The 20,948-nt window shown below is 31.1% G+C and overlaps 1 protein-coding gene across 6 annotated transcripts in view; it reads right to left on the reverse strand.

Moving 5' to 3' along the window:
- Positions 1-1,019: 1,019 nt before the first annotated feature.
- The window catches only part of CNOT2 (CCR4-NOT transcription complex subunit 2), a 98,394-nt gene continuing 78,465 nt past the window's right edge, over positions 1,020-20,948 (reverse strand). For 3 of the 6 annotated variants that reach the window (XM_016152318.2, XM_036236839.1, XM_016152321.2), the window contains 10 exons: positions 19,923-20,002; positions 17,234-17,359; positions 15,357-15,481; positions 14,254-14,374; positions 14,006-14,162; positions 11,694-11,755; positions 11,554-11,603; positions 9,704-9,804; positions 7,912-8,056; positions 1,371-2,168 (listed from right to left, as the gene is read on the reverse strand). In XM_016152318.2, the coding sequence (XP_016007804.1) occupies positions 2,082-2,168; positions 7,912-8,056; positions 9,704-9,804; positions 11,554-11,603; positions 11,694-11,755; positions 14,006-14,162; positions 14,254-14,374; positions 15,357-15,481; positions 17,234-17,359; positions 19,923-20,002 (1,054 nt within the window). In that variant the 3' untranslated portion in view covers positions 1,371-2,081. Of the gene's footprint in view, positions 2,169-7,911; positions 8,057-9,703; positions 9,805-11,553; positions 11,604-11,693; positions 11,756-14,005; positions 14,163-14,253; positions 14,375-15,356; positions 15,482-17,233; positions 17,360-19,922; positions 20,003-20,948 lie in introns of all 6 variants that reach the window. The other 3 variants (XM_036236837.1, XM_016152322.2, XM_036236838.1) reach the window with 2 other exon arrangements.

A 20,948-nucleotide genomic window follows, 5' to 3' on the forward strand; every position in this document is an offset into this window, starting at 1 on the left:
TAAGAATAAAAATCCCTTTGTGTTTTTTTTCTTTCCGTTTTCATGGTTATATACAAAAAGTTACATTTTACATGGTAAATTGTGAAAAAATGTAATCTTTAAAAAAATTATTTATAGGATTTAACACTACTTTATGTCAAATATGGTGAAGTTTTTTTGCACAACAGTAAAACTATAATTACATAAGTGCCATCTTTCTTTCAGAGGAGAGATGCTTTGGTTTAAATTGGAAAGATTAAAAAATCCTGACATTTTTGTCAGTTTCTTTTATCTCAAAATACATAGAAAAAGGGAAATCTTAAGTTATTTTATATGCCTGATACACAAACACAGCAATGTCATAAATGTTTCATTTTAAAACATAATTTGGTAAATGTCAACAAGCTTTCATTCTTCATAGAAAAATACATTAAAAATGAAAATTTAAAGATAAAAGCTCACTGCCTTTTTTTTTTTACTATCTCTAGTTCTGCTTTCATACCTTCAGATTATACAGTATTTTAAAATACAGTATATTTATCTTTAGATGGAACAGAATATATCAACTTGTAAATGTGAAATATCCAGACCAGCAAACTGAAGGTAAAGTCTGTCCCACCACTGCTTTTGGCTTACCTTAATGAGTATTACTTCTTCTTCTTCTCATCTTCTTCTTTTTTCAATATTACTTCTTAAAGATAAATCTTAAAGGTCTATCAAGAAATCTCTCATAAATGTCACAGGATAGTATTTTGATTGGATCCCAAGAGTGTTCAGGAAGTTTTATTTCTAATGATTCCATAATCTATTTTTTAAAAAAGTTTTCTGTTTTGAACTTGGTTAAGAATGTCTATATTTTTTAACCTACAAGTAAAACAGTGAATGGTTCCATTAAATTACTTGTCAAAAGCTGAAAAAGACATTTAAAATTGTTTAGTCATACCATTCCGTTTGATATTTGTAAAACTTTAGGTTTCTTCCCTCTATTTTTCACGTTGAAGAAATAAATTCACAATTTCAAATCAAAGTCAACACTGCGGTGAGGAGAGCTTTTCTACTTTATTACAAAGAGAAGAAGCCTTTATGTGGTCAGAAAATACAAGATTGATCTTTTTTTTTTTTTCTCTTCCTATGAAACGCTGCTGTTCAAACAGCCAGAGTGAATTGTCTTAGTTCACTTCTTTAAGTCCCATCACATTCACTTGGGTATGGATGTCCTTGGCTGCTGAAAATCTGGCCCTTTAGTGCACAGGGCGACAAAGTCCCCTGACCAGCAGTTCCAGAATGTCCCATTTTCATATATTGCATCCATGCACACCTCCTAAAAATGAGGTACAGCAGGGCAAACATTTTCCAAAATAGATGTCATATATATAATATATACACATTCGTACATACATACCTTTATTCATGTGATGTCCAAAAATTTAAAAAAAAATGTACACATTTATTACAAAATTGTAACAAAGACTGGACAGTGTTTTGCTCATTCTGGAAAGATGAAGCTCAGTAATAACACAACCCTGGAAACATCCAGAGATTGTGGCAATATCTTTCTTCTGAACAGTCAGATATTTTTGCGTTAAGCTTGGCGAAACTGCCTTTCAAAAACAGAAGGGGAAGTAAAATGAAGGAAGCAGACCTTGCTCATCTTTCCAAATGAAATACGAGAAGGATCTTCACATAAAAATGCACAAACATTTGTTATTTTATTACCAATAGTGCTACAATGAACAATGCAAATTTTGTGGTCTAATTTTGTTGAGTCTTTGTGGGTTTTCTTTTTTACATTTTAGAAACTCAATGGTAAACTTCTGTCAGTGTACTTGCTTGTCTTTATAGACCCAAGTCTGTCTGCTGGCAAAAAAGAAAATAAATGAAAAAATTCAGACCCTGCTCAAACTAGAGAAAAACAAATTACAAATTTAGTTGTTGGGCAGCACATAATTAGTAAGGCAGGACCTCAAATGGTGACCCTTTGCGTAAGCCAATTGCCATATCCTCAAGGAATTAAAACCAGGGTGCCTGAGCCACATCAGTTCTGCAGTTATGTTGAGTATTGTGCTGAGACAGCCATACCCCAAGAAAAGGGAAGTCTTTTTTTAGAAGGCTTGCTGAGCAGGGTTGTAGTTGAAGGTGGATGGCAGGTGAGGCCGTTCTTCTAATTTGTCATATTCCAGATGGAACTCCTATAAAACCAAATATAAGAATTTAGATAATTTCCTCTCCTTTGTTCTCAAAATTGTCAAAATATATTTTACTATGTGAACAAAACACTTATATTTTTGAGAATGAACAGACACAGACATACCGACTCTTTTTTCTCTTAAGTAAAGTACAGCCTGAATAAGAATAATGTGCTCTAGTTTCTACGTGATAGGTAAAATACAGACTTTCTATGTCAGTCAGAGACCTCTCATGAACACCTATTTTATAAAATACATTCTGTTTTTTTTTTTGCTCAAAAATAACAGCTTAAAGTGGCGATTGCTATACTGCCAAAAAATAAAAAACATGAAAATCATAAAATATTTAAAGTAAAGCCTCTTCAATGAAGTATACAATCTAAAAATTTATTTTCAAAGAAAAAGTATAGAAATAAAGAATTTTCCACTTTGTCCCATTAAAAAAAATAGTTATTTTAATCTCATTAAAATCTGGGGAAAACGATGAACTTAAAACTTAAGCAGCTCTACACTTCTCATGTAACAACCCAAAACCCTGAAAAGATGTAACTGCCATCCAAAACCAGGCAGTGGTCGATGTAGGCACATTTGAAGATGAACTACATAGCTCATTTCAACTAAACTTTCAAAGTACTACGTTAACTTCATGAGTGTTAAAATTTAAGAATAGTGAAACCAATTCTTCACTTAACTAAGATCAAAGAGAGATGCAGAATATAACTTTGCATATTAAAACAAAAACATACCTTTGTAAATCCAAAGAGCAAGAGGTTCTAAAATCACTAATTCTACAATTTGAGTTCAATTAGCACAAACTAACTCAATCTCATTTAAAAATTATAAACCTTAATAGGTATTATATATTAAAGAAAGCCAACAAATAATATTAGCACCATTTTTTACCTTATCTGTCTTGTTTCAAGTTGATTCCATAATGAATGTTTACAATATTAAATTAAGGGAAAATTTCACTAATTAAAAAACCTAGGTCATAATGATTAAATTTTGATATAAAACCAAGTACCTGAAATTTAAGGATATTATTTTAATAATTACAGAAATAGCAGGTTTAACTTACTGAAAGCCTAATACATGTCAGAACTAGAGGTATAGCTGATTTTATTCTAATCTTTATAGTAACTCTATGAAGTAGATATTATCTTCATTTTGTACCTGAAGAAAATGGGCTTACAAGTAACTTGCCCAAGTTGTATAAGTGTCAGATAGATCTAGGATTAGATGTGACACAAAAGCCCATGACTTTTCTAGTACAACACATTATTTTTAATATTTTTAGCCCAACATCCAAAGTATTCACTTCATTATAACCCTTATCCAGAAATAATGTTGAAAAAATTCAGTCCACTGACAAATGTTTATAAAGAAGGCACACTGTGATGACTTTAAATCTATAAAGGTTTACTTTATAGGATTGATAAAGTAAGTGGTTATTTTGCTTGTCAGAAAAAACTAGCAAACACCAGACCAGAACCATCACTGCAATCACCATAGCCCTCCCTAATGCACTGTGTAAGCATCACTCTCTTTCTTCCTGTCTAGACTTTAAAGGAATTGTATTGCCTGGCTTGAAGATGAATATCCAAGTTAGTAAAGAAAATGTCTTCTTGTATTCACATTCTTTAGAAATTAAAATTAGCATTTTAGTTCCAAACTATGTGTAGTTATAGGGTAAAACGTCTATTTGTAACTGTGACAAATCATATATACCACTATCTTCTAAGTTATAAAAATTAAAATTTTATTCAATTATCTTGACCTTGTCATTGTACACTGGTGAACTTACATTCTATTATTAGAATTTAATCTAGGGTAACTTCATCAATGCATACATTTTCCCCCTAGATGTTAAAAAAAAATCAGTTTAAATTTAGAGAGCATCAATATTTTAATAAGAAAATCCCAAAGACCTTACATATCATAGTTTCAGAAACTGTCTTCCATTTTTACATCTCCTCCCCTCCCCTCATTTTCTATGTACTTGTATTATTAAAATATATAAAGCTTACAACACACTGGTATCTCTGTTACCTCACTTTGATTGTTGATAACATCTCCTTTACACGTTTATGTTATATATACATATACAACACACATACACACCTTTGTATAATCTATAGGCAAGAAGGGTGTCTGTTTTGTATACCACTACCTACTGCCTAGAATAGTGCCAGGTCTGTAGCAGGTGTGTAATTAATGACTGATGAATTACTAAACACAAGTTTTCTTAATTTCTTTAAGGAAGAAGACACCTAACTTTTGAAATATTCAAAGATTAGGTATTTAAAAGATCTATGTATATATTTGCTTTAATGGAAAAAAGATTTTTATAGTTTAATGATTTAAAAGGCCAGAAAGATTTCTAGATATTTTTTAAAAAATAACTTTAATGTCTTAGCTTTTCTATTATTAAAATTAGGTTATATACTCTCAAAAGGTTACTGTGAAGCAAAACTGAAATATTTGCACTGGACTCAAATGGTCAAATAAATTACTACAAAAGCATTAATTTCATCACTGATCTAATTTCACAGAGAAACATATACTGCAGAAATGTTTTCTCAAATTCTCAAAATTATCGGTTTTCTCTTAATTATGATAAATCCTCACTAAATTTTAGGAAGTAGCAAACTATCTTAACTACAGTTATTAGAAATAATTTTTATTTTGAAGAAAAGTACATATTACTGATTAAAGTATAAAGATGTACTGAAGTGTACCAGTAAAGTTAATGGGAAAAGAAAAAAAATCACATTTGTATCAGACTATAATATGATAAAAAATCTTAAGCATTAAAAATCCTATTCAATGTTGGACCCACAAGGTGGTCAGGCAGAAAGAATTCTTAAAATTTTTAAGTCTTTAGGTTTGAGAAGCTATTGATAACAAGGCAGCCTCTATCGCCTAAAAATTTTCTGTAGATGTAATTGTTTTAAAATTTTTACTCATTAAGATTATACATACTATCTGAATGACCACAAATTTTAACTAGTGAGATATTGAGTAGTTCCAGCTAAATTACACAGGACAGACTACATAGCCTGCTGACAAGTCAAGATTATCTAAAAGGGGAGAATAAGCAAATATAGTATCAAAATGTTTATTTACATGCATTATTGACATATGTGAAATTCTTTAAATAAATAAGAGGCTGCATCCTAGAACTCAAGAGTCAGAATTTTAAGGGGATAAGAAATACTTCTAATTTAAATCACCTAATCCCTTAATATTACAATTCTTCATTTCTCTGAAAATATTAAGTGATTTGCAAAAGACAATGACCCTCATATGAGATATTCTGAATGGGGAAACCTGATTATGGTCTAACCAGGTCAAAACTTTTCACGATAACCATGATAACATGAAGCTATTACTTGTAATACTAATACATACTGCAGGCCTCTTACAATGAGTTGTAGCTACTTAATGCATGTTCTTTACCTGTGCATAGTAAATAAGCCACACTTACTTTATAGGTGGGGACTTTAAAGTTAACTTTCAAGTTAACTGGAGACATGGCATTTTAATGGATTTTCTGTAGTATGATGAAGTCTGTTAATAGACTATGAATTAACTAAATTTCTTAATTACTAATCCAGTTTCTGAGAAAACACTGAAAACATCTTTAAAAAATATACTCAGAAATCATTGTAAAAAATGTATTCTGTTTATGAATTTCTATTTTAATATAAGTAAAATAAATTAATATTTGATAGAAACTAATAATTCTGCTTGCTTTCATCACTATGAAAATAATTTTGTTAAAGAGTGTCAGTGCAAGTGCCCAGCAATCTACCTCAAGAAAGATTTCTTAGGGAAAAGTTTAATGGTATTTCCAAATTTTATTTTCCTACTTTGCTGCTAAACATTTTAAAAGTAAAGGTCAATACAAAAGCTCAACTATACTGGAGAGATGGGATAAAACTGGGAAAAATTATTATTTTATACAGAGAGAAGGAGAAAGATAGAGACAGATAGACAGACACACATACACACACACAATTTTCTTTAAAATGACATTTACCTGACTGAGGAATTGCTTTTGTGAGAAAATATAGGTGCGGTATTAATATTCAATTTTTTCTGAATATCTAAATTTATGGAGAGAACTTAGTTCTCTAGAAAACTAATTCTTTTCACATGTCGATTTCTTCACATTTAATGAACTAAAATTATGCATTTATCTACCTCAAACATCCATCCTTTTGCGTATATTAAGTCTGGAGTAATTTACAATGATATTGAGCAAAAAGCTTCAAATAAATGGAGAAAATTTCAGTTATTTCCTAGAAGAATTTTTTGGCCCTCCAAAGATACTTTCCCTCCTACAGAACCAAAAATATGGCTCCAGAAAATGACTAGCATCATTACTGGCATCACCTGGGAACTTGATAGAAATGCAAATTCTCAGGTCCCATCCACAATGAAGGTATGGCCAAATAATGTGCATTTTAACAATGTCTCCAGCTAAGTCTGATGCAAGCTCAATTTTGAGAACCACTGACCTAACCGAACAACAGTCATCATTTTTTCATCTTTGGAAAAATAGTAATAAGCTGTAATAATGATGATAGAAACAACAGCAATAAACTACCACAACTACTCCCATGTATCAAATAATACAGGCCAAGCACTGAACTCAGTGTAAATGTGTTTGTTTGTATTCTCATTTAATCTTCATAACAATCTAGAGGCAAGTATTTCAATTAAAAAAAAATAAGGAAAGGAAACTTGCACAAGGTGACAAATAGCAGAAACAGGAGTTACATTCAAATCCATGACACAAAGACTATGGCTGTCTATTACACTATACTTCTTAAAGAACAGGTAACATGCACAATGTCTCATTCACTATTTATAATGAATGTAATTATTTCTATTTAAAATATTAGGTCATACATCTAACTTTTGAAATCAAGATATGCATAATAATGAGAATTTTTAAAATAACTCAGTGTACAGTGGTATATGGACTTGGTCTGACAAATAATGACATTTACCAATAAGAAACACTGCAAAATAATAGTAATAAAAATTCAACCTCTTTTATGTGTCTTGTTTTGGTGTTCTTTGTTGGGCTCCTCTTTTCCTATTTCTTTTTTCAAGTTTTATATAAAATCTTTTTGTGTGATAAACACATGGTAAGCATTTTACACTGTCTTCTTGAAACATTTTACCTTTTTATCAGTTTAGTAAAATTGACTCAAAAAAAAAAAAAAAAAAAAGCCCAACCAACAACTAAAAAATCACTCAATGAATTGTCAAGAAATATTTTTCTTCTGTTTAAAAAACTTAAGCATCTTTTTTTAATGAGTGCAAGTGTTTTGAAAAGACTATATCTGTTTAAATACTGGGTTTAAGAAAATCTCATACTTTCTTAATCAGAACTAATAATAATATAAGAATACATGACTGGTATTGCAAAGGAGTACCTTTATTTTATAACTGAGTAGACACAAATTATTCAAAAGCTCACCAGGTTTTTGAAAAAATTACAAAATTTCTTATCAAGTTCAATTATTTTTCTAACTATGGGTGAAATAAACTATTTCTGCATACTCGACTAGAGTATAAATCAAGCCAAGAAAGTAGAGACAAAAGACTTAACAAACATCTGGTGTATTATTGGAATGAATATATTGGTACATATAAACAGATAAAAGAAGTCATTTCTTTTTAAAATCTAGAATTATACATTTACACATTTGCACATGAAAAAAATATATACCTTAGCTACTTTCCTCCAGTTAAGACAGTCAAAGAAGTAATATGTTCCCCTCTCATATGTATTGGTTTTCATTGTTGGCTCCATGCCTGGTGCCCTGGTAATCCATACTCGTTCTTCTTTGTGGTATCTCCAATCACGGTTAAAACTTCAATTTTTAAGAGAAAAAGACAATTAATTTTTTCCTGTGGCTCACACATTTTATAAAACTTTTCTAAGAAAATAATTATGCATAAAATATATTGAGTGCTTCTTTATCCTGACTTTTATTGTTATTAAACACAACTATAGTGAAATAAAGGAAAATAATGTCTTAATTTGCCCCGAACCCACATTCTTTAATACATACATCTTTATTTAACTGAGAAAACTTTTTATGCAAACAAAATGAGATCTTAAAAGCTCTATGAGCAAAAACTTAGGCAGACCAAATAAAGATACTTTTGTGTTCCAGAAACAGAAACTGCACTCCTTTCTTCTTGTTCTTAATAGTCAATAGAAATTGAGGTATCTATTAAAACAGCCCCTCCCCAACTATTTACATTATTCGTATAAGGAACGAAATATAAATACACTATTTGAATTAACTATTTAAATTCATATAATTCTGTGACTATGTTGAAAATAGAATATCCATTTTAAAAGTCTTAATGAATATATTACTTTTATTTTTTATTCAAATCTCATTGATCCTAAATTCTCATAAGCCAAAAGAATGTCCATCAGAATTCATGCAAGAATCAATGAGATTTAATAACCACTTTTAAACTGGGGAAGTAACATTCAAAGGAGGTAAATGTATTACAAAAAACATCTTTGGTAGAACAAACCTCCATGGAAACAAATACTTCCCTACCAATACCATGAGGAAATTTGTAGACAGAAATAAGATATGAGACAGAATTGCCAGTGATGGATGGATAAATAAATGAATAAATTTATTTACTTATGAATAAATTAAAAGGAACAGGTAACAATTGCTATCTTACAAAAAATGAAAGGAAAACATGGGAAAAAACAAATTCTCAATTGAGAAATAAAAAACAATTTATTATCAACACAGTGAATTTTACATTTAAGTATCTGATGCAAGACCATTCATAAAAATGTCATTAAGAATATTATAAAACACTTAAATCTGTAAAAAGGTCTCCCAATCATAACATTATAAATTTTTAGTAACAACTCACTCTCTAGTAAACAGACTATTGGTAACAAAATGTTACCGATAGGACATGCGAGAAATGACACAATTTTTTTTCTTAGGGCATCAGGTAAAAACAGAACTGCTCTGAAGAAAAACATATCCGATGGACCAACTTCTTAATGCTAATTTCTTTAAGTTGGCCAGTAGGCTCCTGATGATGAATGTGGACTTTATCAACACTTCAAAACACATAAGAAATATGTATAGTGATTTAACAGATGTTTATTAAATGAAATTCACTGTCAGTAACATATGTGGTTCCACAAGATGAGCCACAGTTATGAACCATATCCTACACTTCATATATGTATAATTAGATTCATCAAATCCATTAGTCAAGTCGATTTTGTCTTTTTACAAATTTGTGTTTAAATTTAAAATTCCCTATGTATACAGTGATTATGAAGACATGGTAATATAAAGTTTTTAACTTTATAAATGTAAAAATAAACAACTTAAATTTCTCGATGGAGAAATATTTCCACTTGAAAACAAAAGACAAACTACAGCCATCATTTTTAAAAGCAGCTTTCAGAATAAACAAGATCCACTATAATACAAAAGTGTTTAAAAATACTTTGAACATACAGCTCTACTGCAGCTAAAAGTTGTAATACGTCTCCTCCATTCATGTAATAAAGATAGAAGAGAAGGTCTTCCCCATATCGGCCAAGTTTTATTGCAGCCAGCTGGAAAAGATAAATAAATTATTTAGAAATGTAAAATGAGTTTAAAAATCCTAACATAATTGCTACCATTAGAATAAAAATAGGAAGAGAAACAGAAACCCTTCAGTTACAATTCTAAAAGGAGTTTCATCATTTATGGGAGTGTTACCATTTAAATGACTAAAGTCATTTAATAATTATTTCTGGTACATCTATTTTATGTACTAATATAGGTAAAAAAGCTACATAAAACTAGCAAGTTCAAATGGTGACTGTCTTGCTTGAGGGATTTATTAATTACCCAAGGTGGCAGCAGCAGTGGAACCCTGATGCAGGACTTACATTCAAGACCTAGTTCCATTACTTACTAATAGGCCAGATCCAAATTATTTAATGTACCTGAACTTCAATTATAAAATATAGACAATGACATCTATAAGGGTTGCTAAAAATGAAAATGAAATTAAATATGTGGTTGCATTGGAAGACACCTTGTAGAGTGTCTAATACATAGAAGACTTACAGGAAATGTTAACTAAATCTACATCTGACGGGGATTCACAAATTAGTTGGTTATAAATTTTTAGGAAATCATAGACGTCAAATATAAAAATATTAAAGCACTTGCTCTTTAGTTTAAATGAATGACTAAAAGATGACTGCTTTACATGTCCTTCCACAAAGCAGAAACATAATTACTTATCAAACTATAAAACATAAGTGAGTTCAATGGTTTCAAATTCTTGCATTAAGATAAAGCTTTATTAAAAACTCACCAAAATGAAAATACTTTTATCTCTTTACTTAATCCTGTATGTAAATGCTTATTTAACTGTTATGCACCCTCTGAATATAATTTTTCTCTCTATTCATATTATCCCCATTCAGGTAGCAGTCAGTCCCAAATGTGTCAAATTCTCCTAAACCAGTATTGCTTAAATTGGCATAAGAAATGGTTCTAGAACCCTTAGTTATTTGGAGCAAAAGAACACTACAGTGGAGGTGGCAGCAAATCATATGATCCAAAAATAGAAAAAAACTAGCTCTCTCTAGCTAACAGCTTTTATCTTCCACCTACCCAGTATTAAAAGACATAATGAGAAATATATCTCTTTACTTGGCTGTCCACAACATCAACATCCATTTGACTATACGACTACATGGTACAGATGCAAAACACTGTTATTTACATTAGACATTTATACACATGAGTAACACAAATACACAATTTTAATAGATTATACTCTTTTTACACAAGGCCAAAATCTAGATACAATTTGTAACAAAAATGAACTTTCCCCTAAAACAAATGTTTAACATTTTCTTTCTGATTAAAAAAAAAAAAAAGATTAACGCTATCTGTTAGTAGTTACTTTATTAACTAGAATTTTAGGTAATTAAAAAATAGAAAAAAAAATAAAGAAAAAAAAGCCAAAGGTTATAAACAGTTTTAAATATTTAAAGTTCCATTAAAAAGACTATCTGTAATATTTGTAAAGAAAAATCTTTTTTTAACTATAAGAATATTTACCAGTCCTAATGATGTTTTTAAAAAAAACTATTGAAAAATATAACCCAGGAACTCATCAAAACATTAAGATGACAAACAAAAATAGCAATAAAATTGTTATATATAACTGAATGAACATGAGAAAGCATATCCAAGACCACTGCGAATACTTCAAAAATTTTATGCTGTCTAAACTGGAAGAACGGCACCTGAAAAAGATAAATTCATGCTGACTGAGTAGAATAATAAACTACACTCACCTTATCCCTAATGTGAATGTTCGTTAAGTACTCAGATGGAACATGGAAGTCTGGATAATAAAATGAAAAAAGCCTTATTAACTGATTCTCAGTTACAAATATATTTTTAAAAAGGTCTGAACACAAATATATTCTCCTACCTATGTCTTGAGGTCGACAAGGTGAAGATGCCCAGGGTGATGCAAATTTGGGGTAGAGATTTCTGAATAAGGGGGAAAAAAAACACTCTGAAGTTCAAAGTAGAAAAAAGATATCTAATTTTAGTTTAGGAAATCAGGAAAACCAATTACTTCAAATGCAAAATTAGCATTTTTAGTTTTAATTTCCTTTCTTGGGTTTACTATGACTTACATACAGCAGAAAACTGATACAAGATTTATATATACATATGAAAAAACTACTTCAACTCAGAATGCTTTAAATTCATTAATACCATGCTCCCAAGTAAAATTACTTTCCCATTTATATAGAAAGGTAAAACATCAGTAATTATTAAAAGCAAATGTTCAAATTCACCAAACATTCATGCTTGAATGCCTATTATATGCCTGTATTTTTCTTGGGATATATCAGTGAACAAGGCAAAGATCACTAACAACATGAAACTTACTCTTTGGTTGGGGATGGTGGATTGAAGGGAGGCAGACAAAAACAATTTGTACAATAAATAAATAATATTCCACATTAGTAGAGAGGTAGTAAGGGGAAATTAATTGCATAATTAAATAAAGTAGTTAGGTTAGGTCTCATAGGAAGGTCAGATATGAACAAAGGTCAGATTTGAAAGATGTAAGAGAATTAACTATGTGGCAAAGACTGTTCTAGTCTGAGGAAACTGCTTGAACAAGTTAAGGCAGCATATGACCGATGTATGTGAGGAACACTAAGAAGGCCAGGAAAACTGGAGCAGAGTGAACAAAGGGAGAAGCTTTTGAGGCAGGGGTAGGAGAGAAACACAGAACATGCCTATAGAGATTAGCAGGCCTGTAAAGAAAACCCTTATTTAGTATTGAGCAGAGAGTTAACTTATTCAAAAAGAATTGTCTTAGCTGTTGTATAAAGAAGAGATTGTGAAGGGGTACGGGGAAGATAAGGATACCTAGTGATTGGCTATAAAGTAATCCAGGCAAGGGAGGATGGTGATCAGGGTGGCAGCAGTTAAACGTAGTGAGATGCAACACAGAAATTATTCGATTATGTCAAATGTTGTTGACAGATCAAAAAGGATAAGTTCCTAGAAGTGGCCACTGAATTTAATAACATAGCGGCCATTTGATGACCTTGACAACAGTTTTAGTGTAACGGGGCAAAATCTTAACTAAAATTCCCTGCTCTAATGGAGAACAGGAAAAGACAAATAGGAGATAGAGTTGGCTCTTTTGAATTTTGCTTAAGAAAAATGAAGAAATGGGGAGCAACAGTCAGATCGAGAAAAAGTATTTAATATAGAAGTAGTAACATGTTTGTATGCTGAGGGAAATAATCCAACAAAACGCAAAAAAATTGTGAAAGCATGAATCAACTATGGCAAGAGGGTAGAAGACAAGAATAAGGGGAGGGGGTGGGTACAGATGGTAGTAGGTAGTTAGATTTGGTGAGAGGACTAGGCTGACATTTTCTTCTAACTGCTTCCATCTCAGTAAAGCAGAAATAAACAATATCATCATGTGAGAGTAAGAACAGGGGAAAAGAATTACGGATTTGAACAGGCAAGTGTAAAACAGCTGCATAGGAGAACATAAAGTATGAATGGACTAGGCATGCCAGCACTAATTATGGTCGGCAAAATTAAGGTCCCACTATTGAGGCCATAAATTTAAAGTGAGACCAGGCAGTGAAGTTACGTGTTCTCCTCTAACCAGGGTCAGTAGCAAAAGTCAAAAATGGAATAGGCAGAGATATAACCAGGGTTAGTTTTTGCCATCCAAGTATGACAAAACAAGAGAGGGCAAAATAGTCAAGGGCATATGCACATGAGCAGTATGACTGACCATTGAACTTAATAAGAAGTGACTTCATGTAGGGAAACAGAGATAGGCATGTCAAGGAACAACAAAAAGGTATAAAAGCATCGACTGAAAGTCCCAATGGAGTTGAATGATAACAGGAGCCAGTACTAGAGGGAGACAGAAAATAGAAAGTGGGATAGGACCAAAGACTTAAAATTACAGAGAAACTGCAGTTACTATTAATGGCAAGGTCAAAAGGACGACTAAAGAAGTGAACAGGTGAGGTATGGTAAAAGGCAAGATTTTTGAAGAGAAATTCAAGGACCTGAGATTTCAGGATTTTGATCTAGGAGCTAATATGAGAGGGAAAGACCCAAACCCAAAGAGTCAGTAGATAACAGCAATAATAAATGGCAGCAGGTGACATAATTTAATGACAAGATATTAAAAACAAAAAGTGTGCAGGGAGGTATTATACATAAATGTGAAAGAAAAAAACTTACTCAGGAGAGTTCAGATTGAGGCCTAATGTTGTTAAGTCACTTCCTAATGCAAGATGTACCATTCCTGGGTCTGTCTCTGCTGCCCTGATAAATGTTAACAGGCCAATCATTCCAAATTGGTCCGTCACCATCCCTTGAGGAATGTTTGTAACTCGACCTGAATAAGAAAAACGTGGTCATTTTTCTTTGATGAAAAAGTACAGAAAATGAATTCTATAACATCACTGACATATTTGATAGAGTCCCACCATCAGGTAACACCTGGATCCCTTTTTTCTGCTGGTTATTATTTTGTGTTGTTGAACTTTTATCTCCAGGGAATTTGGGTCCATCTGTACTTGAAGCTGTCTTGCCAGATGTATTCAAATTCTAACATAAAAAAAATTAAATTTAACATTAAAATGTGTTAAGTGTAAAAATTTCAAGTTCATATATCAGTAACTCTCTATTCATTCTTTATTATATTTAAATTGGTAGTAAATTATTACCTGTTTTTCAAGGTCTACATGAAATTTTTTTGTTTCCAAAAATGTGCCATGGTATACAAATTAAGTCCTGTATGATATCAATTTGAATATTTAAAGAACAAGGAATATATGGAAAATATTCTTATTTATCTCAGATCTTCAGTCACAGATAAAATATCTATCTATCTATCTATCAATCAATCAATCAATCATCTCAGTACTTTATGCTTTGGAATACACTTGAAGATCTATTCTTCAGTACTTTCATTTATAAGAGAAACTGCTAAACATAGTACATTACCTAAAACATCACCATAAAAATATCCAAGGTAAGTCAGAATATATGCACTTTTAAAATTCATATTTATTTTAATTCTTACCCAATATTCTTCTTTATCAATTATTTTAACAATATACAAACTCCCGTCACACACAAAAAGTTATTTTCAGTGAAATGTGGAAGAAATAAACATATTCGTTAAGTCAGAAAGAGGAAGCTGAGTTGGCTGAATCAACACAGGAATAAAAATGTGTATAAAGATTCTTCAAGGAGAAAACTTACTCAAGAAAAACACAGCTCCTTAGAAGGCTATAATATCAAACTTCATGGGATCCAGCTGACAGGGACTACAATAAAAGTCTAAATTAACTCTGAGAAGTTCAACAGAAATTTGCAAACCTATATGAAATAGGAAAAAAATAGGCTATCTTCTAAGTTATAAAGCTTTTCCATATTCTTCAGAAGTTAATTACAGATATTCAAGATAAACAACTTTGTAATAGTATTTAATATGTCCTTAATACAGTCGATAAAACTGTTAATATAAGAGAAATCTGAAGGGAGAAAACTACATCACTCACACATATAATTCTCAGTTACTTACAGATTTACTGTCATCATTACTTGATGTTGGATCTTTATAGCTGGAACCGGGTAATGCTGGAAAATCTTCGTTGTGTATTGAAAAGTCCTGGGATTGCTCATTTGCTGGTTTTGTTACCATTCCAACTATATAATGAAAATAATCCAGAGAATTGCAATTGATATTTATGATATTTTGCTATAAATTATAAAAAGTTAACTTTCCTCATGAGAATATACCAAAAAGATTCTCATTCTGCTATAAAAGCATATTTCAAAAAATTTAGTATTCAGGGTAACAATAAAGAACTAAAGTTCTGTATACTGACTAATAACTTAATATACAAAATAATACAAGGGAAAGAAGTGGCAATCCTATAATTAATTAAATGTCATATATAGATGTTTAAAAATATAATTTGATATTGGTAATCATTATTAACATTTTTGGTTTAAACACTTGATTTAAATATTTGACTATTATTAATACCAGTTAACCGTCAAATACAAAGAAACAAAATAAATTTTAAAAGAACATGTCAGTATTCTACTTGAAAGTGACTTACAGAGTGAGCAAATTGCAATCAATTATAAAACAACTCCATATTATTTCAGATTTTCTTGGACTCCATGAAATAGATGTAAAACATGCAAGAACTGGGAAGTAATCCTCCCACTATACTTGGCATTAGTCAGGCCCTTATTGGAGAACAATATCCAGTATGGGGCTCCACAATTCAAGAACGATATGGAGAAACTAGAGATGGTCCAAGGAGAGCAACGGGAATGATTAAAGGGATGAAAAAATGGACCTATGAGGAAAGGTTAAAAACATTAGAGTCTGAACTAAGAATCAAGTAGCTAGGTACTCAACTTCCAGGGCAGATTATTTTTTTATTTTTGGAAGAGTGATTTAAAAACTTTAGAATATGAACAATTAATTTTTCCATTCTTGACATATTGTTATATGTATTCATCATATTCTAAAAGGCATAGAAACCCTTCTAAGTTGAAAATGGGAAAAACCATTATCTTATAAAAGTGATGACCTGATCCAAGTTCATTGTTTCTGCTACTGGTCTCTATCGGGTTCTTCCAAAAGGAAATAAATATGTGCAAAAGATAAAAACAATATGGCTACACTGCTGTTACATAATTTTCATGTCTAAAATTGTTACTGCATGTTTCATGCCCCCAACTTTTTTTCATTTACCACCTTGTCTTAGCCAGATATCTTATTTATTAGAGATAGTAAGAAAGGGGTATTAATGGTGACCAAGAGTCTACATAAATTATACATAACCCATGAGCAGTGGTTCTCAACAGGAGGCAATTTTTTCTCCCTTGGGATATTTGTCAATGTATGAAGACATCTGTAGTTGTCACAATGGGGGTAGGCTGAAAGATAGGGGGTGTTACTGTATCAAATAGGCAGAAGCCAAGGATGTTGCTAAACATTCAATGCACAGGACAGCCTCACATTTACAAGGCATTATCTCACCCAAATGTCATTAGTGTAGAGGTTAATAAACTGGCTTAGAAAAAATCTTTACTGGATGTTCAGTCATTATTAATCATTAGGAATGCAAGAATGTGTTCTTTTAAAAAATGCGTGATCAATTAAAAAAAGGCAGACCACAATATAATTATTAAGGTATATTAAGGCAGAACTGACAAAAGAAAATAACTTCTGAATACCAATGAGAACTTACTTTTGGGGTTTTTGTACAAACTAAGTTTTCCCAAAATGCTAAGGTAGCATTCTGGGAAGAAGAAGAACTTTGTATATAGCAACTCTAACAAATTGTGTGTGTGTGTGTGTGTGTGTGTGTGTGTGTGTGTGTGTGCACGCGCGCAATGGAAACTTTCTACTGACCATCATTTAAAAACTTAAATTACCATAAGGAGCTCTTCCAGCCAAGGGGTTTATTAATGGAGTTGGGTTACCACTTCCTTCCCTTCTGTTTCGGTCTGCTAATGCTGGAAAATCTGAAAGGTCCAATCCTGTCACATTTTCGCTTCCATCTAAATGAGAAAGAACACTAGTTATTGATTCTACAAACATTTTAAACAGGTTATTAAAGACCAACTATTAAAGACCAACATAATATAAAATGACAGCACCTTTGTCCTAAATAATGCACAGCACTATATTAGTGATGTAATTTTTTCTCTTCCACACAATAAATACTTGTGGATTGATTTCACATGAAAGAATTTCATAAACAATTCAGCAAAGCAATGTGTAACTAATGTAATAAAAATCCCAAATTTTGGAGACTTAAGATAGAGAATAAGGAGTATATTATTTCTCCTGTAAAAGAAGGTACTTTAAAATTACAGCTTGTTAGCTAGGCAAGAGAGAGACTATTGTGATGTAACTGCTCTTTTCGTTATGTGCCAAAGCAGAGGTTGTATGTGGAATGCTTGGAGCTCCAGTTATATACAGGTGTGAGAATGAGTGCCACCTGCAAATGATCATAGTCATATCTGAGGTACTGGCAGTAGAAGCAGAAGTCTTAAGGACTTCTTCTGTCCTGATTCCATACACAAATGTGTATGCATGCATATATGAATGTGTATGTTTTGCAGTTGGGGGTGTAAGTAGGGTTCCCATGTCTGGTGAATGCATGCAAAGCACAACTGTATAATGTAAAGCCCAAAGTTTATATTACCTATTACACAGTAGGCGCTCAATAAATATATATTAAATAAATTTACTTTTGTTCTTTTAAACTTTAAAAAATCAGCTCTCTTCCTTTTAAAAGTTAAAATTTAACCCAACATTTCTACTTTGCCTATTTTAATCATCCCCTTGATTTCTTAACTTTTATTATTCTATTATTCTTAAAATCTCGTTTTATTTAAAGTTTTAAAGGATTTAATTTTCTACTCTGGTTTTAGCCTGCACTATAGCTTTTCTTTAATCTTTATTTCATCTAGTGTTTTATGATCATTTTCAATTTATTTTGCCCTTTTTTCCAGTTAATTTTGTCTCCAAGTTTCATAATTAAAAGAATCTCAGGAGAGAAAACTATTATCTCAAGATTACTTTGCTGACAGAAAAACAATACACTCTGTTGACATTCCAAGTTAGGTAACAATTTAAAATTATGAAGGGTAAAAGATAAAATGACTCTTACCCACTGTTTTAAAACAAATTGCAGTTATGAATTTTGAATTTTAATATCTATATGAACAAGACAAAAATTAACATTTTATTGTTTCAATCTATACAGTAATCTCTCTTGAATTATTTGATTACAAATTAATTACAAACTCCAAATATATAATAACTTAACACACATCTTCAGATCCTATAGGATGGAATTTAAAATTGCCATATATTAATTAAGAATACTTTTAACTTGAAAAAGTTAATAAATCCGCCAATTTATAGTTTTAGGAAAAGACTTAGAAACAATTTTCCTATTTTAAAATATACTTAGTGAAAACTGCATTTTAAAAATAATTCAAGAGTTTATAGAAGTGTATGAAACCATAATTCAGAATATAAGATGGCACTGTCAGATAGTTACTTTATGATCCATTAAAGAAAAAACTCAGCAATTAAACTATGATATGTAGCCATATTTCAGATTAAAATATGAAAAAATTAGCATTTTAGAAACAATGGTACTTCATATTATTTTAACATCTTCAACACAATACTATAATTTTCAAATGTGAAAACTTGACAATTTAAAGTCTCACTTGGTCAATCTATGCTGCTAAACACACAATAACATTTAAAAATAAAAAGCCCTTAGCCACATAAGACATTTCATTACTAAATCTCTCATACTTCCACATATGCTCCATTTCACTCATCATTCTTCCACCTTCTACTTCCTTTACATACATTTCTCTCTCAACAATTGTATTCATTTGGCTCCTATGACCATTACAATAACATCCTTTATTTCCTTTCTTTGGATGCAAGGGTAGAAGAAGGTGAAACCCGAAAGGTAATAATAACAAAGCCTCCCGTTTGATCTGAAACAGTTGATAAAATAAACCAACGGACTGTAGGAATTCTTTACTGTCAAAATCAAATTGGTTTTCCATATAATTAAATCTTGAATTTTACACATAAAACTGGATAAAAATTTCATAAGGGTTAAATGTCGAAATTAGTATTATTAAAACTATTAAAGACTTATAAGTGATCCATGTAATTTTAAAGATTTCTTCAATCTGAGTCTCTCTAACCAGAATGCCATACCACCCAACTTAGTTTAGGCTGCAGATGACATGGATTAAGGACAGGAAAAGCTCTTGAAGCAAAAAAAGACTGTGAGGCATAAATATATACTAAGTTAATGTTTAGATCCTCTAGGTGTTAAGGAAATAATACTGATATAACATTATGCCATTATCATGCAAAGTGAAAAAATATATTTAAATCTTTTAACTGTTCACTGAATTATATTCTATGCCTGTTAAAATCTTACTAAATTAAATTCTACCATTTTAACACCCCTCCCCAAAATCCTGTAATATTTATCCTAAGAGCAGTATGTTCAATTGCTTTATTTTCAAAGATCTATCATATTTTTATAGGGTACTCGCTCCAGAATAAGCTTACCTGTTCCATTAAAAATGTTACTTGATAAGGAGTTATTCATTCCAAATGCCTGATTCCTGTTCATTCCAAATCCAGACATACTGGGTACATAGAAAATAATTTTAGATATACAGTAAGAACACTAACTTTCGGATGAAGAAAAACAAAAGTATATACTTTTGATCTCCTCATATAAAACAACAATATGTTTTAAAACAAATGCTAATTCTATTTTTCTAAGTTTAAAATTTAATTTTATTTAAAAACTTCCTTAAGTCCTTCCATGAACAAGAGTACCAAAATGTCTTATACAAACTAAAAATCAAAAAACAAATAATTTATACGTTTTGAGGAAAACAGAGGTTAAGGGTACTGTTTTGTGTACTTGTAAAGCCAACATACTGGATATACTGGCAGAACCAACCTCAAAACTGCACTTTAGTGTACAACTATAATTCCTAAACACTTAGGTTTTTTTTTTGCTACTGGTAAAGCATGATATTGTCACCTTTCATAAAAGATCCTTTTTCATACACTATGTCTTCTCCTTATGAGAGAGTCTATGACATATTCATCTTTGCGTCCTCTGCCCTGAATGTTCAGGAGGATACAACGAGCACTCAATAAATATTTAGTTGACTTGAATTTAATGGTACTTTTCTTGAACTGAATTTAGTGTTCCAAAACATGTCATTCTTATCTAAATATAATTTATCTTTCAGCTACTTAAAAGAAAAAAAATATTTCAGTAGTGCCCTCAATTCCAAATTAATGCACTATTGGTACTTGGTAAATAGTTACAAATGCCTCCCTTTTTTGCACTAGCCTAAACACGGAAAACAAAAACAAACAAGACTGAATTTAAATCAAGGCCAGAAGTAATTAAGAATTTCAAAAAGAATTAATGCAAATTCTACAATGAAAGTATGCATCTTTAACAATATATTATCTGATAAAAGACTTATAAAAGTGTATCTGTTATAAGTAGGGTTAAACTGTTTGAAGATAACAGGGTTTTGTGTGTGTGTGTGTGTGTGTGTGTGTGTG

The sequence above is a fragment of the Rousettus aegyptiacus genome, unplaced genomic scaffold, assembly GCF_014176215.1.
Source record: "Rousettus aegyptiacus isolate mRouAeg1 unplaced genomic scaffold, mRouAeg1.p scaffold_m13_p_2, whole genome shotgun sequence".
Classification (NCBI taxonomy): domain Eukaryota; kingdom Metazoa; phylum Chordata; class Mammalia; order Chiroptera; family Pteropodidae; genus Rousettus; species Rousettus aegyptiacus.